At 37.1% G+C, this 18,126-nt stretch overlaps 3 protein-coding genes across 10 annotated transcripts in view; 1 reads left to right on the top strand and 2 right to left on the bottom strand.

Moving 5' to 3' along the window:
* RBBP5 (RB binding protein 5, histone lysine methyltransferase complex subunit) overlaps positions 1-18,126 on the bottom strand; it is a 938,867-nt gene that overhangs the window by 855,487 nt on the left and 65,254 nt on the right. The gene's annotated exons all lie outside the window — the stretch shown is intronic.
* On the bottom strand, positions 2,417-2,724 carry LOC310637092 (small ribosomal subunit protein eS27-like; the record flags this gene model as incomplete). Its single annotated transcript, XM_083357363.1, has 1 exon — positions 2,417-2,724. One exon carries the CDS (start codon positions 2,722-2,724, stop codon positions 2,476-2,478), a length of 249 nt encoding a protein of 82 aa, XP_083213489.1. The 3' UTR covers positions 2,417-2,475.
* CNTN2 (contactin 2) overlaps positions 7,114-18,126 on the top strand; it is a gene marked incomplete at its 5' end in the record, with an annotated part of 28,851 nt that continues 17,838 nt past the window's right edge. Inside the window, 5 exons of the mRNA XM_083360202.1 lie at positions 7,114-7,126; positions 11,740-11,884; positions 13,249-13,424; positions 14,531-14,626; positions 15,634-15,843. Coding sequence (XP_083216328.1) covers positions 7,114-7,126; positions 11,740-11,884; positions 13,249-13,424; positions 14,531-14,626; positions 15,634-15,843 — 640 coding nt within the window. The remainder of the gene's footprint in view (positions 7,127-11,739; positions 11,885-13,248; positions 13,425-14,530; positions 14,627-15,633; positions 15,844-18,126) is intronic.

Raw genomic sequence — 18,126 nt, 5'->3', positions numbered from 1 at the left:
ATTTTTGTTTTTGTTTTTAATTTAAATTAATTATATAGTTGTCCATCTCATAAAACTAACTCTAGGTAATATTCAAAAATTAAAACGTGAATGACAGCATACAACCTAGGATACCCATGGCAACATACAACCATGGCAAGGATGAAACAAATGTCTAGGGAAACAGCCAGATCTTCAGCAATCCTCAGTGCAGGAACCTGAATTAAAGTGTCCCTGATAGATGGCTGTCTAGTCTAGCCTGTGCTTGAACACGCCCAGAGAGCTTTTCTGTCTGAACAATTGGTTCCATTGTCAAACTACTGTTAGTGTTAGGATTTTTTCCATTGGAGTTTACTGTCAGATATATCTGTGCTCTAGTTAGCCTTATTAATAATGCTATTTTAGGCTACTCCTGATACAGTGTGTAAAACTATAGTCCTGAAAAAAGTCTGTTTTGTGCCGTTTTTCTTCCCCAGGCTATTTGACAAAGACAGAGTCAGCTTGTCTGAGAACTTTAATCATGCATGGAACAGACCCAAAACTACAGAGGCTCTGGCTATTACATCAGTTCCTTGATCATGTACCCTTCCTGTATCCCATCGGAGCTTCTGAAATAGCTAATCTTTGACGATTAGTGGAACTTTCCTAAGTGTCATTTGTTAATCCAGGGAATGGAAGCATTAGCATTGGCATTCATCAGTTCATCTCATTTCCCACAAGATAAAGACCCACAAGTTAAGGCCGTACCTGGTGCTGTGTGGCATTTTGAAAACTGCTGTCCAAATGCGTGTGAACCCAGGGTCCAATTTGGGGCTGGGGAAATTTGAAAATAAGTGAATGCCTTCAAAAAAATTATGGCATCTATTGTGCCACTTAAAGCCCACCAGCCTCTCCACAAATGACCAAATGCTTTCTTCCAAACATTCTTGAATCCCTGGAAGCCACAGAATTGGTGCTAGTAGTCTGTATGTGGCCCACTGACTGCACACTTTCCTTATCACAGAGATAATTCTGGAGTGATCTCTCAGAGGAGGAAAAAATGAAGTGATCTCTTCTAGCTTTAGAGGAAAGCAAGTATTTTATTTGTTCTGGCATGTTAAAGCATGTCATTTGCCATCCACAAGTTTTTATTTTAAATGTAAATATTTAAAATATTTTCTGTGAGTGTGACAACCTTATATTTGAAAGTTTATATGAAGAGCTAGAGACTGTCAGAAAGCTAAACTGACTGCTGATTCTTCCTCAGTGTACAGTTGTTGCTTTATGAAACAAGCTTAAAATTTGCCAGAAGAAAATTGTAGGAAAATCGTATTCACTTGTTAAAGTGAGTGTGTTTCGCCTTCTCCCTTTTAGGGCAAGACACTGAGCTGTCATTCACATGACATATAGATGTGTTTATCCAATGGAAGTTTAGCTGCTTCTCTGATAGAGATGATGTGGCTCTTGCCAGCCCTGAGTCCACATTCTCGCTCTCCTTTGTGTTTATAAGAATTATGGGGGTATCTCTTAATTGGGTTTAGCAACACTTTTTTCCTCCTGCTAACCACATTCATATGGGTTGGATGATTTTTATCCACTTGACTTACATGGTCACAGCTGGCAGAAAGTTCACACATCTTAGCTGTTACTTAATTTAGTTGTTAAACATCCTGAGGCACCAAAGATTGATGGATGACTGCTCACATCTACCCTCATTGCCAACCAGCTATGAACAGATGGGACCAATGCCACCCTGGGACTGTATGACAAATGGTGACCAGTGAGGCACAGCCAAGCAAACGGGTGCCTAGCCTGACTTTTAAGTCAGGAGGACAGTGTTTACGGATGATCTACAAGGAACTACGTACATCATAGCGAAAAATACCTGCCACATTAGTCTCTTATATTTTCAGGTAGATAATGCTTCACTTGATCTATAAGCAAGTGAGAAGAGGAAAACTCGCTCTTATCGAAAGTAGATTTTTAACCATCAGAACATACAAGAAAGTAGGGGTTTTGAAGGGAAGGTATGCCGATTTAAGTATCATTTTAAAAATTACTGAAGCTTGAGTGTGATGGCCATTTCTTACTTCTTATATTATAAAGCAAACAAGTGAGAGACAGAACGAACACAATTATATACCTGCTTTCTCTGGCAAAAACCTTCAAATTTCACTAGCTTAAATGTAGTTATTCCTTTACTGATTGACCTTCTGAGAAAAACCAGGCAAGATTCTGATTTATTTATTTTTTAGTCTTTTAAATAAAAATTGTGGAAAGATCGCGATAAAATATTGTCCATTCACAGATGCCCTGCATTTTGAATATCTTAGCTCTGTTTTATTCAGTTCTTAGCTGTTCACAAACTGTATAAAGGTATCCTTTTAAGATAATGTTAGAAGAAGAATTTCTAATCAGGTTGCATAATATACTTCCATTGGTGCTCCAGGGCTCAGGATCGCAGCCGGCCACTGTTCGCATAGTCCCACCTGCCATCCCGTGCCATGTGCCCACTGTTTAATGTTGCTTTCGCTGGAAAGAGCACCCTTCTGTCAACCTTGCCTTTCCACCAGTGGGCTGACACAGCACAGTCGAGCAGCCAACACACAACACAACTGTCTGGGCATGACTGAAAACTGGGGTGATTTTGTAGCAACCCAGGCACTTGACGTCCATGAAGCAGGAGTTGGGGCTCTGCACCAGGTGCTTCTTCTTGTGCTTCTGCTTCTCGGGCGAGGGGTGCAGGAGGTCCTTTGCAAGCGGCATGTTCGCGTGGAGGCAGCTGCGGACCGATAAAAGCTAATCAGGTTGCATTTTAAGTGCACACACACACACACACACACAGAGAGAGAGAGAGAGAGAGTAAAGATTTTGTTGCTATGGTGGAGGTAAGACAGTAGGGCTCAGGTGGCTGATTCTCGTAATCCCATAGCAATCACTCTATAATATTGTCTTTCTACAATGTAAACCAAGCATATTGAGCATGAAGATGCAATAGAAGTAAAACAACAACAACTGCATACCATCTTTCATTTGTGGCTCATTGCATATTTCCTTTTTCAGCACTTAGTATGGCTAAGTATAATTTCTACATTAGAGTTTAAAATAATGTGCCAAAGAGTTAGAGCAAAATTTTTCAGAATTATCGCACTGATGTGCAAATAACAAGAAAATTCTCAAATTGCCCTTTCTTTCCCCTCTCTTCTGGTTTCCACTTCAAATTTGCTTGCCCTAACGTTGAAAGCGTTTTTGCTTACTTTTTCTTTTAGAAGAAAGAGCTGAGTGAGAAAATGTTATGCAGGTGGTAAGTGTAGCATTTGGTAACATTGTGGATTCAGCAAGCCTTTCTTGCCTGGTATACACAGTGGAAAGCAAATAATGATGTAAATAGAGAATTAGGTAAAGGTAAAGGTTCCCCCGCACATGCGTGCTAGTCGTTTCCGACTCTAGGGGCCGGTGCTCATCTCCGTTTCATAGCCGAAGAGCCAGCGCTTGTCCGAGGACGTCTCCGTGGTCATGTGGCCAGCATGACTAGACGCCAAAGGCGCACGGAACGCTGTTACCTTCCCACCGTAGTGGTCCATATTTTTCTACTTGCATTTTTACGTGCTTTCGAACTGCTAGGTGGGCAGAAGCTGGGACGAGTAACAGGCGCTCACTCTGCTACGCGGCACTCGGGATTCGACCCACCAAACTGCCGACCTTCCGATCGACAAGTTCAGCGTCCTAACCCACTGAGCCACTGCGTCCCTCAAATAGAGAATTAAAGAATTTAAATAAAATAATAATGTAAAATTTGGACAGCTTCTTCAAGCGGGTGGGTTCAGTGTTATTATACCTGCATATCCTAAATTCAGATAGCAGATCTATGGGAGTTAAAATGTACCTGTTTTTTTTGAATTGTCATGTCTCTTTCCATCTTGCATTAGCAACTTTTACATTGTAATAAAGCTCAAGTTATTGTAGTTTATGTCAGAAAACCCCTTAAAATTTCCAGCCAGCATAGGTTAGCCATTGTTTGAGATCACATCATCACATAAATGGCATATTTCCCATACTCCCATCAGAAAACATGACACAAGTATGTAATTGTACCATTGCTTGATGTATACATATTGTTTTGTTGTTATTACTGTTTGTTGTAGACAATGCTAGTGCTAGCACTAGCTAGTGATAGTGATAGAGGTTGTTCTTAACATAGCTAGAGAACAATCTTATATCCTATATGAATGTAATCAAAGCCAGACCTCATGGCCAAAAGAGAGGGTCTTGTTTATCATTGGATAGCATAATGGAAAGAAGAGATGCTAAAGCAATACCACAAATTCACTGTACACTGGAGTTAGTTTCGATACATAACAATCACTGGAATTCTTTGTAATAGCTTTTGAACTCTTCTGCAATAAAATTTCTTATCAGAGCCTGGTGTGAGTGATTGTTAGGAAGCTGGGAAACCCATGGAAGAGAACATAGACATAAACATAGGCAAGAGATAGTGGGCACACCAGTTAACATTCTATCTCACAAATGGCAACTTAGTCCACAGGAGGAAAGAAATCTAGGAGACTGGATGTTAAATCACTCAGCACTAATTAACTCACTGTAATTGAGTTGTGAATTTCCTCTCACAGTTTTTAAAGATTTGGTATTTACCCTAGACCACAGGTGTCAAACTCGATCGTGTCACGTGACGTATGGTGATGCATCGTGATGTCTTTTGCCTTTGTGGAGTCGGGGTGGGCATGGCCTGCACATGACGCATCTGGCCCGTGGAATGCCAGTTTGACACCCCTGCCCTAGACTCACATTAAAGGTATATTGCTGAAATGTTTGTAATACTCCCTCCTTGAACTTTCCCAGTTACATGGGAAACATCTGGATGTTGACATCTGGATTCTTGTATGCCTATTAAATGTTTGTAGTCCAGCATGCTTGGGAGAAACCAGGCAATGGCTTCATGGATATATCCATTTAACTTACTTGGTATTAATAATGCAGAGGTTGCCCTGCAATTTTTTTCACAATTTTTCTGCTATCACGTGTTATTTCCATATGGTCCTCCAGTCCAAGTATTAATTAGATCTAGCCATGTTTAGCTTTCAAAGATCAACTGACTGTTTTGGTTGCCCATGTTTCCAGAAGAGGAGATTCCAGGAGCCTGAAAAAGCAGCTGGTCTTTCTACTTCATAAGAAGCCAGGCCTAGATTCCATAGCCTGAATAACTTCCATCCTATCACCAACTCCCCTTTCTAGGGAAGGTTGCTGAGAAAGAGCTAAGGCTGCAACAACAGAGACTTCTAGATGGTATTATTTACGTATAGGAATCTGGTTTCAGATGAGGCATGGAATAGAGACAGAGATCTTTAGTGGCTTTTCTAATGGATGACTTTTGGTAGGCCTTGGACTTATGGAACATGACCCTCCTTGTCCTTCTACATTTCCTGGTAGATTTAGTTATTGTCAACTACAGCATCTTTCTGGACCTCTTGCAAAAATTGGCAGGTGGAATTAACATATTACAGTTGTTTCATTTCTACCTGACTGGGTGGCTACAGTTATTAAGGCAGTCAGCTAGGGAACTAACCATCTGACATTCTGCTATGGACTTTAGTCCTGTGGCCCAGAATTCAATCCTTTCTCCATCCTGTTTAACTTCTACATAAAGTCTTTGCAGAAGGCAATTTGTTGGTTCAGAATATGGTATCATTAACATGCTGATATACAACTGTTCATCTTTATTCTGGATCCAATGAAGATGCATTCATAATGGAGAAAATTGCATGTTTGAAAGGATTCTAAAATATTCTATTATAGAGAATTCTCTGTTATGGGGCAACAAGTTCCCCCTTGTAGCTTAAAAGAATCTTTTTAGCTGTGTGCAAAGATTGATCCTATAAGAGAGACAATTGAAATCAGTCTCCAAAGGGAATACATGGGAAAGTATAACAGTTAATGATCAAGGATGTCTGTCAAGGATGCCAAAATGAAACATGGAAAGGTCCATCTAGACTAGAATAGTTTCTTGTCAATTAGCTTTTGTTCTGTTCCTGGGCTATATTAAGATATTAGAATAAAGGAAGGAAAAAAATTCAAATACCGTAGTATCAATTATTGCCTTTTATTGACTAAATTCCCTAAGTATTTTGTATTTGCTTCTGATATTGCTTTGTTCCAATTAAATTACATTAATTATTAATTAATTAAATTACTTTGCTTTGTGCCTTTTCCCTTTATAAAAAAATTCCTATTCCTTTTTATTGTCAATTCATTGTCAGTATATTACAGAATTTAATTTTTTTATCCTTGTATATTATTCATATTATTACATGAATAAATTGTTCCTTTAATAAAAATGTGGCATGTGTTTTGGAAATATATAAACATTTAGCAAGAGAAACAAGAGCTGCACATTTTGAATATATGCCTTATTGTAAGCATTTGTGATAGCCATGCTATTCATGGATAGCATTTTGTTGTGGACTTTTAACCATTTAGATATTTACAACTATCCCAAATCATAATTTGAATGCTATTTTTTTATTTTCTCTTAAAAAGAAATTGTGAACCATAAGCATATTCAGAGCAATTTTTGGAATCACTTGATTGAGCTCCAGAAGCGTCTGTAATGTCTTAACATTTTCTGTCAGTGAAGACTATTTTAAAGCTGAGTTATCTGATCAGCAACATCTTGCCTCTCATCTTTGCTAAACTGCACCACTGTACTATACTTTTTGGGTTATGCAAGGAACTCTGTGTGTGTGTGTATTTTTATGTATGTGTGGGTGTGTTTCCAATATTTTAATATTCTTAATAGATATTTCACAGGAAAATGGAAGGAAGATCCTAGAACTGGATTAGAGCATATTTTTTATTTTTTTTATTTAAAGAACAAAGCATAACATTATTAAAGTCTTACTAATTGCAAACGATTGTTTAAGCAATTCAATTTAACAGAGATAAGAGATTATAGTGCTGGCTAGTAAATAATAGTAAAGTAGTAATTTGCAAATGTAGCTTCAGTTGCTTGATAGAATTATCAACAATTGCACACATGTTTTCTTACAGATTCACACTGTTCTGTTTGCTGAATTGTCTTTCACCTGAAGCCTACAAATGGGAAAGTCTGCAGAACTTCTCTTATTTTCATTAGTAACTATGTCTTCTACAGGTAAGAGTTTCTTTGAAGGGTTCATTCATATTTAGGTGAGCATAAGGACTGATCGAATTAATGCCAGTTAAGTAACAAAATTATTTGTATTTTCATCTAGCATTCAGGATATTAAGTTATACAAGAAGGATAATTCAGCTAATATGAACTTCCATGTTTTTCTTTTAAGTCATGTACTTACAATGTAACTTAGATATATCTGCAAACAGAATTTATAAAGCTGTTTATAATGATTTTTGTACTAAGTAGGAAAACCAAAATTAAAGAATCAGACATTGTATAACCACCTTATTAGAAAAAATATCTTTATTTTTGGGGGAGTTACATAGAAGTTTTTTTAATGTCATTATTTATCTATTTATGATATTCCAAATATCAGAATCCTTTTGCATTTTCTGTCCTTCACCTAATGCACAATCTTCTGCTTTTCATTGAATTCAAATTATTCATAGAAGTTTCATGCTATGCTTTAAAAGGTTGATCTCTCAATGGGAAGGCATTTCATTTCAGATGGCTGAGAATTAGATAATGCTTTGGTGCTAATTTGTCATCTTGGGAGAGGCAACTTCTATGTCCCTTATAAATATCTAATTACATTTTAATGTTTTTGGGGTCTCTTGGGAAGATAGTTGGCCTAGATCAGGAGGCAATTAGCTTGTGTAGAAGCTAGTCTGGCCCACATATGTCAATGACATCAAGGCAATGCTAGAAGGTTTCTCTATTAACCAGCTGAATTTAGGAGACTTCTTTTTTTGCATTCAAGCAGAGACCATAAGGATTAAATCATTTACAAAGCCCTACAGGAGCACTTTCTAATAGTTGATATGACATAAAAGATTAGTATAATGATGGCCAGAAGGCTGGAAATACCTCAGGGGGAGCATGAAAAGGAGCCAGGCAGAAGAAAAGCCACCAATTGATCCCATTGGGAGATCAACCTTTTTGAGAATAAAAATCTGGATTTGTAAAAAATACCTAGATATTTTCATCAATGTCAATATTATTTTCAATACATAGCTCAGGTCTTCAGCTCTAGAAAGTTGAGCAGCTCCAGAAGCCTCCCTCCCTCCCTATCCTAAGCGCATATACAGGGCTATTACAGCTGCAGAAAATAAAAGATGTGTTATTCTAAAATGGGTGATGACTCTCTTCACCACTTGCTTGGCAGCATTTGGAACTGAAGGGACTGTTACTCAGATCTGGCTAACCACAAACTTCTCTGCATTGCTATATAATGCCAAAAAAACTGTAGCAACAGGACCAAGGTTCTTATGTACTACATTGAAAACATTATCTAATAAACCGCATGTGAAATAACTGTTAAAAGAACTTATAAATAGATCCGAAGAAGTGTTTCAGAAAAATGTTGAAGGCAAAGCTAATTTGCCCATCCTTCTGTTCTCTACTGAAGCTCAATTTGTTGTATTCTGATTTTCTACTTTCTTTGCCATATGGATGTAGGCTGTTCTACCTACGATCACTCAGAATTATGTGTAGTATAGGATTTCTTTCCAAAGAAATATCCTGCAGCCTGACAAACCATACTCAGTAAGTAGTCCTCAATGGTACTACATCCACATGGAGAAAAGTAAGCAGTGGGGTACAAGGCTCCATCTTAGGCCCAGCACTCTTCAATATCTTCATTAATGACTCAGATGAGGGAATACAAGGGGAACCCATCAGATTTGCAAATTACACCAAACGGGCAGGAATAGCCAACACCCCAGAAGACAAGCTCAGGATTCAAAAAGATCTTGACAAACTTGAATAATGGGCCCTATCCGACAAAATGAGTTTTAATGTACAGAAAAGCAAAGTTTTATATTTAGGAAGGAAAAACCAAAGGTTTAAGTACATATTAGGTGAGACCTGGCTCAAAAACAGCAACTGTGAGAGGGACTTTGGAGTCCTAGTGGACGATCACGACTATGAGCCAGCAGTGTGCAGCAGCAGCCAAAAAAGCTAATACAATCCTGGGTTGTATAAACAGAGGCATAGCATCAAGATCTCATGAAGTATTAGTACCGCTTTATTAGTACCCTATTATTAGTACCCTAGCAAGACCACACCTGGAATACTGGAATCAATTTTGGTCACCGTACTACAAAAAAGATGTTGAGACCTTGGAAAAAGTTCAGAGAAGAGCAACTAAAATGATCAAAGGCCTGGAGACTAAAACATATGAAGAATGGCTGCAGGACCTGGGTTTGGCTAGTCCAGGGGTAGGCAACCTCGGCTCTTTTCTGACTCATGGACTTCAACTCCCAGAATTCCTGAGCCAACCAAGCTGGCTCAGGAATTTTGGGAGTTGAAGTCCATGAGTCAGAAAAGAGCCGAGGTTGCCTACCCCTGGGCTAGTCTAAAGAAAAGAAGAAATAGGGGTGACGTGATAGCTGTATTTGAGGGGCTGCCACAAAGAAGAGGGCATCAAACTATTCTCCAAAGCACCAGAGGGTAAGACAAACAATGGTTGGAAACTGACCAAAGAGACAAGCAACCTGGAATTAAGGAGAAACTTTCTAACAGTGAGGACAATTAACCAGTGGAACAGCTTGCCTTTAGAAATCGTGGTCACTCCATCACTGGAGGTTTTTTGTTTTTTAAGAAGAGACTAGACAGCCTTATAGCACAATCCTGAAAAGGCTTCCTCAGCTGTAGAGACTTCTGATTTCAGCAGGACTTGTTCTTATTTAACATAACTGCACAGCATTGTAGTCTTAACTACTGAATATACTTTCCTGGTTTTTGTGCTGGGATTTCTGCTAATCTTATTTTAAAATAGCATTGTTAGCGGCAGCACTTATTTTGTATATTAATACTTATTAGAAATTTTACATAAGCTTGAATAATTCAGTTTAATGAAGAAAAATGCTTTGTCCACAACTCCTTTATTTTTAAGCAACCAGGAATAGTTGATAAAATTGTTTCATGGAGATAGATTTAGCCTTCCCCAATGTATCAGTTTCCTGATGTTTTTCACCACATAGGAAGGCATTAACAAATAACCCTTATCAACTCATTTAATTCTAAGTTTTATGTTACTTGCTAATTGTTTTTTTATTGAGATACTACTAAAACAGGGCCGAAATTATTTTATCCCTCCACATGTTACTGAACAATTTTTAACATTCCAATTTTCCAGCTGGGCCTGCCGAGAACTGCAATTCAGCAACAACTGAAGCACACCTGCAAAACTATTTTATCTCTGTTCTTAGAAGTATCCTATGCAATCTTCCTCATTATGTCAGCTTTTAGTTGTGCCACAGATCCTGAGTTTATGCTTTAATGATATAATAAATATAAATAGAAAAAAAGATGTGAACATGAGAGATTTCTGCCATCCCATCCCAATATTTACTCTATAAGAACCTAACAACATCATAAGTGCTTCATAAAGATACCAAATGCATGTTATTTTGCCTTGAAATCTCAAGTACAAATCTTCCTAGTCTTTTTGCACTTTTCACAACTCCAATTCATAGCCATTAGAGGAAAAGATGAGGGCAACAACAAAAAAAAAAAAACAGGGAAAGCAGAGTCATGTAAAATCAAAAAACAAGATTAGCCAAGATTGGCTTTTCTCGCTTAAGAAAATATACCATTGATATTTAGAGGCAGAAATCTGAGGTTTAACAAAAATGGCTTTTGAGTGTGCAATTATCATGAATTATTTATTGAATTCTGAGTACTCTTAGCCAGTCCTCCCCACCCCAACCAAAAAACTCTAAGCCTTGAGTACATCTGCTTTTAGCTATTGAAATGTCATTAGAAGATGACAATCTTCCTAAGCCAATATTCCTTCCTTTGCTCCATCAGTGTCAAGGACAAGACCATTTCCAGCTGAGGTAGGATAAATATGCTTAAGAGGGAGCAAAGGGTCCTGCAATTATTTTAATTAATCCAGCAATGCTTTATTATCAGCATATGGATGTGTATATCTTGCTAACTTAAGAGAAGACAGATTGCTCAGATTGAGATGCAGAAGGCCCCACTTAGTGAGATGTATGTCTGATGTATTATTCCACACTGTCAACCACTTCCACATAAATATAAATGCATGGATTTTTTTTCTATATTTTTCATGGGCATAAATGGAAGAGTAGGAGCTCAGAATAAAATGAGTACCTTTATCCTTCTGTATTCTCCACAGCTGGAAGTCACTCTGGCATAAAATACTATGGTGTGTTTTTTTTTTAAAAAAATGCTTATTTTAAACAGCATCTTACTGTTGGAAGTAAGAAGGCAAACAACTGACTGGAGAATGGAATATTAAACTTTTCTTAGGGCTTCATTTGTCTGGTGTTTTATGTTCTGTGTGAATCAGGAAGTCCCATGTAGAGCACATGAAAGTTTAACAGAAATTGGGCCTGTGGTTGTTAATTCCAAAGGGCAGAAAATACAAAATACAGAGTAAGAATAGTCATCTGATGAGATACAATTATGCAAGGGCTTGAGCTTCATCATAACTTTTCCTTTTTCATAAAAGAAAAGTGAGGGGTTATTAATGCAGAGTGTAGGGCAGCCAGAGTTCATTTCAAGTGGTCATTATTATTTCTGAATTAGATTAAACTGTGTACATTTTAAGGGTTTTTTTTTTCTGTCTTCCTATGTAGTCTGGAAGTCATCTGAGACTATGATAAGAAACTATGGGCCTGTCTTTGAAGACCAGCCACACAATATCCTTTTTCCAGAACGGTCAACAGAGGAGCAAATTTTGTTGGTGTGCCAAGCACGAGCGAGTCCTCCTGCCAATTACAGGTGATGTCACTTCTGGCACCTGCTTTGTTTAATGGAAAACATGATTGCAAAATCAGAGGGCACATTTTGTGTCAAATGGCATTATATGTTTGCCTAGGCTGCTAATAATGTAGACAAAGGCAAACATTTCATATTCCATTCAGTTAAATGAAGTACTGAATGCATTAGCAAAGCATAGAACTAATTATTTTTAATTCACATCCAGGGGAATTTAATTACATTTAACATATTAGTGCAAGCTTGTTCATGCCTCTTTAGAAGTAAACCAAATATAGATTCATTGTGCTTACTTCCAAGTAACTGAATCTGATGCTGCCTGTTTTATTTCCTGGATTAGGTTTTATGCTTTGAAAACTTCTGAACTTAAAATATGATTCAATAGATAAAAACAACCAAATATTGTATCCACATTGTGTTTAAAAAAGGAAATCTGCTGATAAACAAGTTGTTTAAAATGTGCTTCAAAACACAATACAGGTAGCCCTGACTTAATTTTTAAAAATATAATTTTGAGTAAGAATTTTAATTACAATACTAAAAACTAACTACTTTTTTGGGTATATCCAGTAAAACCATCCTTTTTCTCTTGGTCTGTCATTTGTAATTTCACATTCTGTACTTTATCTTGTCCTCTTTTAAAGGACACTTAAGTTTGCAAATCTCACTTTCAAATCAGAAATTGCCTGTTAACTATCTTAAAGAGATCACCCCAAACATATTTTGCAAAAGTATCAACCTCTAAGCAAATACATTTGATTTTATTTTTAAACATTATACATATTATACTGTATGTAATAATCATAAAACATTTGAAGAATATGAATGATTTACCAAGGTCTGTAAGTAAGCTGTTTGAAATTATGGTTCTTTGATCTTCTGGACTATATTCTATATATTATAGACAAGTGTGTGATCTTTTGGAATGAATTACATTGATATATATAACTGCTCAGCTCTCAATTGCAAGTCTGAGCAGCCTTCATAGGATTACAGTAAACAAGGAAAGAACCAACATCTCAACCCAAAACAATAGAAAGCAGAAAAATATAGGTTGCAGAAAAAATTAGGAACCAGAGTGAATTTTCAGATATTCTAGCTTCTCTATTTAGAAACAGTCATGGATCTCTGTCCTAATCTTTGTGCAAAATATGCTTCTGGTTATGCTTAAACAATATTTAAGCACTGAGTTATACAATCATAATTTGGCCTGGTTTTGATGGGTTTTATAGAAATAGACAGACAATATTTCCCATTCAACTACTATCAAACAATAGGCTCTATTGACCATTCAAGATAGTGCTAATGTGCAGCTGTGGGTCTTCTAGTGTGTTCTCATTCCATCCCGATATCATTGTTTCTGGCAGGTGGAAGATGAATGGAACAGAGATCAAAATAGAGCCAGATTCACGATACAGGTTAAATGGTGGCAACTTGGTAATAAGAAACCCAGTGAAAGCTAAAGATGCTGGATCCTACCAGTGCATAGCATCCAACTCCATGGGCACAATAATAAGTAGAGAAGCTCATGTTCGCTTCAGCTGTAAGTAATTTCTCTCATTTTGAATACATTCTTTGTACAAAAAGGACAGCAGTGTCAAGACTTCTGCCACCCAAATTGTTGTGACAGCATGCTAGGCTAACATAAGCAACCTGATTGAAAATCAGTGCAGTTGGGGCAGAAGTAAAGTACTAACATATAGCTGGATCAGACTACACCTTGTGCATGATTCAGTCTCTTGCAAGGATGATCAGGATTTAGCCTATAACCAGACAGAATTCTTCGTAAATTTATTTTATAGTTCCTCTTATAACCATGATTTTAAATTTTTAATCAAGATGCTGGAGACATGAGCTGTTTTAATGAATATGTAGGTGTGAAGAAATCACTTTATTTTGGGGTGCATGATTCTGAATACAAGCCTGTAAAAATGAGGCGGGGCCCTAGGAGACTACCTAATGGCAGTAGCTGCCTTTTGTTGTAAATAGGATAAATAAAAGTTAGATTTAAGGACTGTCTTCTTCCACACTGATTTCCTTCTTTCATAAAATCATGAGATGATACTGTGCATAAATGCTAACTGTGCATCATTCTTCTAACATTTAATGCTTTATTTAATGCTTATCTTTGTTATCTTTATTTAATGCTTATCTATTTAATGCTTATCTTTGCTGTGTAATATTTCTTATCCAAAACTGTACTTTTTCAGATCTAACTAATTTACTAAAAGCTCAAAAAGAGTTGCAAAATTATTTATCATATCACAGAGTTTCCAAGTCCAGGATACTCATTACTTCTTTCTGTACAGAAAGCTTGCTGCTGCTTTTATATTTTATTGATAAACATTGGGATTATATGTGTATTGATTACAAACAAACAGGTGTGACTTCTTTTAAACAGCTGCTTAGAATTGGAATTACCAATAAGAAAAAAGGATAGAAAGATAGCATTGACTTCTCTAATTCAAAAACAGCAGACTCTCTAAAGGCTGCTCCTGAAGACACCTGCTGTTATTTTCACAATTTCCTTTTGATAGGATGGGAACATGATTACCTGTAGTAAGCAATATTTCCCCTAAGAACCAATTTGTAAAAAATGCTAGTCATCCTAGCTCACATCTGAAACACTGGCCTGTTTGTATGTCTTAGATCTGCAGGAATTCTCTACAGAAGAACGAGATCCAGTCAGGGCTACAGAGGGCTGGGGGGTGATGTTGACATGCAGCCCACCACCACACTATCCAGGTGAGGAAATAGCAATGCATTAGAAGTAAGGCTTTCACTGAAAGGGTACAAAGCATCCATATTTGAGGAATGATACATCAGAAGTTGGTGTTAGACCATAACATTTGGCCTGCTAGAATGTTAATATTTGGTTGCTGTTATTTCTTTAATGTTGTCTTTATTGACATTATTATTGTTCCTTTTTGAGTAACAATAAAGTCCAAAAAAATAAATAATTGTTTGGTATTGAACCCACTTTGTAATTATTTTTCGATATACCACTAACCTTTAATTCTTATTCTTTAGAATTGTTTCAGAATAATTTGGACCTAATTAGCAGTGCAGAGTGTTGCCAAATATTAATAAAAGTTGCTACACTTTCTGTTAAGTGCAGACAATTACAGTGAGAAAGGTTCTGAAAAGTATGAAATTTTCAAATTATTACAGACCTTATCTCTGAAATTCTTCCCTGAAATCAGGAATTGGATGCTAACTGCTGCTGCAAATTCCCCATGTCAAAACAGAATTTTGTTATAGACAGAAATGGCATTTATCAGTTTAGTAGCACAAATCTATGTGTGCATATTTCTCTGACTATCCTACAGAATTTGAATAATAGGATACTGTATTGCATTTCTTGAAAAGGGATTATGCTAAATGTTTCCATCCAGAAATAAAGGGGTTTCTAATTTAAGATACTGGATTCAATATTTTAAAGAATATTGTGGGACAATTACACATCCTCTCTAAAAGGACAAATATGCTCATTTCATTCTGCATAAGACATCAATATATATCACCAGGCATTGAGATAGATGGATGATAGATAGATAGACAGACAGACAGACAGACAGACAGATAGATAGATAGATAGAGTGCAGAATGAATTCATAGCAACTGGAGTTAGTAATAGGTCTGTCTAGAAAATAACCGGCTGAGGTCAAGCTTTCACTGTAACTATCATATGATATAAAAAACCATTCTCCCCCTTCCCCTGTTTCTCTTTCTCTCTCTCTCTGCATATACAGGACTTGAATATCGCTGGTTATTGAATGATTTCCCAAACTTCATTCCAGCAGATGGCAGGCACTTCATCTCTCAGACAACTGGAAACCTTTACATTGCTAAGACTGAGGCTTCTGATCTTGGCAGCTACTCCTGTTTTGCTACGGGCCCTATTGGCTCTGTTAAAAGAAATGTTTTTAGCACGTCTTCTCAACTCATTCTTGTAAGAGAAGGTCAGCATTTAAAGGCTCTTACCTGTCTGTCTCTCTATCTATAATGGGCATCCACTAAGCCAATCATTTTCAGGGGTTTGCAAGGTGGGTTTTCTCTAACTGTGTGTATCTCTAAAGTTTTCTTTATTGTGGAAAATATGTCCCACTTAATCACATATAATTTGCTAGTCATTGGAGCAGTGGTGGAGCAGTGGGCTAATGCCTCCTTAAGTAACACCAGCTGCCTGCAATTAGTGCAGGTTCGCGTCCCACCAGGCTCAAGGCTGACTCAGCCTTCCAACCTTCCAAGGTAGGTAAAATGAGGACCCAGATTGTTGGGGGCAATAAGTTGACTTTGTAATAATGCCGCTTGGGGGGCCCCAAAAGCCCTAATAAGCAGGAATATACATAGAATGAAGGCTATTGCTAAGCACATTGATTTGTGCTTAAATTGTAAGCCGCCCTGAGTCTTCGGAGAAGGGCGGGATATAAATGGGATTAAAATAAAATAAAAAATAAAATGTACCTACACAAGTTTAATGTGCTTGATTAATATGTTTGCTGAGTGGGTGTTTGTGTTTGTTTTTGTCTCTTTGCATCATTCACAGTGAGGCTAGGGGAGAGTGTTATTTCTATGACTGGCCAGAAAAGATCATTAAATGAAGCCCATGGATAAGGGGGTAAACTTTGCTCCTTTGTGCGTTATATCACTCTATTTGATAGTTTGATTCAATGCTTATATTTGAAGGAATCATAGAAGCAGAATTGTGGAGTTTGAAGGGATCATAAGGATCATCTAGTCCAGCCAAGAGAGATAGTTCTCCAGGTTCTTAAAAACCTCTAGAGAACAAGAACCTACAACCATCATTGATAGACTGTTCCACTATTCTACAGTATATGGTAACATCAGGATGGTTTTCTTTATATTTAAACAGAAATTATATCCATTGTGTCTCTTCCTAGCTTCTGTGGCAATGGAAAAATGTTCCGCACCATGTTCTCTATGGCGTCTTTTTATGTATCTCAACCCTGACTCCATGTTTTTCCTCAGGTTTTTTCCTTCTGATTCAACAACTCAAATTCTTTTATCCTGACTTGATATCACTGTATTTTTTTTTATTGCACTCCTTTGAACTTATTCTAATCAGACAATATCCTTCTGGCTTCACTTCTCTTACCAATAAGTCTGATTCCATGATTTCCTCTACTTCACACTTTATAGGTGAATACCACGGACAAAAGAATAAAATATGTATCACTTCTAGTTTTGACCTTTATTTAAAAAACCACCTTTCACCGAGGCCATTATTTTTTGATGAAGTTAGGAACATTAAAAATTATCTTTTACTAAATCAGATCACTACTAATCTCTCTAGCTCATGTTTATGGTGAATGGCATTGCCTCTTCCAAATATCAGGTCCTGGAGATACCCAAGAATGAACTGGACACCACATAACCTAGCCCTAGCACATTCAAATGCAAAGGAGAATACCCATCACTCAAAGTAATATCTCCTTTGAATGAAACTTGACTCTTGTTGCTCACATAAAAACGTTGGTGGAGTTTATTTGGCAGCAGTATGGAAGTGGTTTGTCATTTTCTTCTGGAATGTTTTTGCAAGGAGACAGATTAGTTTACAGGTCTGGCATTTTTGTTGGTCTTCTATCCAAATGCTGACAAGATCCAGTTCTGTTTATTTTTCTGAGATCAGTCAAGTCACTGCCATTTAGCTGGATACCTGTCAGTAGCCACCTGTTGGCTCAGCCCAAGAATGACATAGACCAATCCAAACAAATTTCAGTCTTTTATTTGCTTACATTCAATAGATGGATTCTTGATTGATTCTTGATTCTTGATAGACTAAACCTTTACTACTCTTATCCTAATGGATACACCCTGGGAGATTCTCCTTTGCTCCTATTCAGCTCCAGGTTATGTTGCTTCTTGTCTTGCCTCTCTTCTTGGAATCTGCTCCTTACATCCTGGGAAACTGCTGCTTCTCCAATTAACACTCTACAATATTTTATATTTTTAGGTCAAATTATCTTCATAACAATTCTGCAGGTCTTATTCCTTGTCTTATAATTTAATAGAAACCAAAGCAGAGCAGTGAAAGCAAATATTCTGCTTAGCACATCATGCCATCAATTTTTAGAATGTAGAATTGATTTGATTTTTATTGTTGTTGTTGTTGTTGATCATCGTAGTCAGCCAGATGTTCAGACTGAATTTGGCATTTTTGTCTACTTATCAAGTCCTTACAGATAGGCAGATGTAGACGTTTGATGGTATTATAGATATCG

This window comes from Vipera ursinii (assembly GCF_947247035.1).
Source record: "Vipera ursinii genome assembly, chromosome: 3".
Classification (NCBI taxonomy): domain Eukaryota; kingdom Metazoa; phylum Chordata; class Lepidosauria; order Squamata; family Viperidae; genus Vipera; species Vipera ursinii.
Note: the sequence above shows the minus strand (reverse complement) of the source record. Positions and strands in the feature narration are given on the sequence as shown.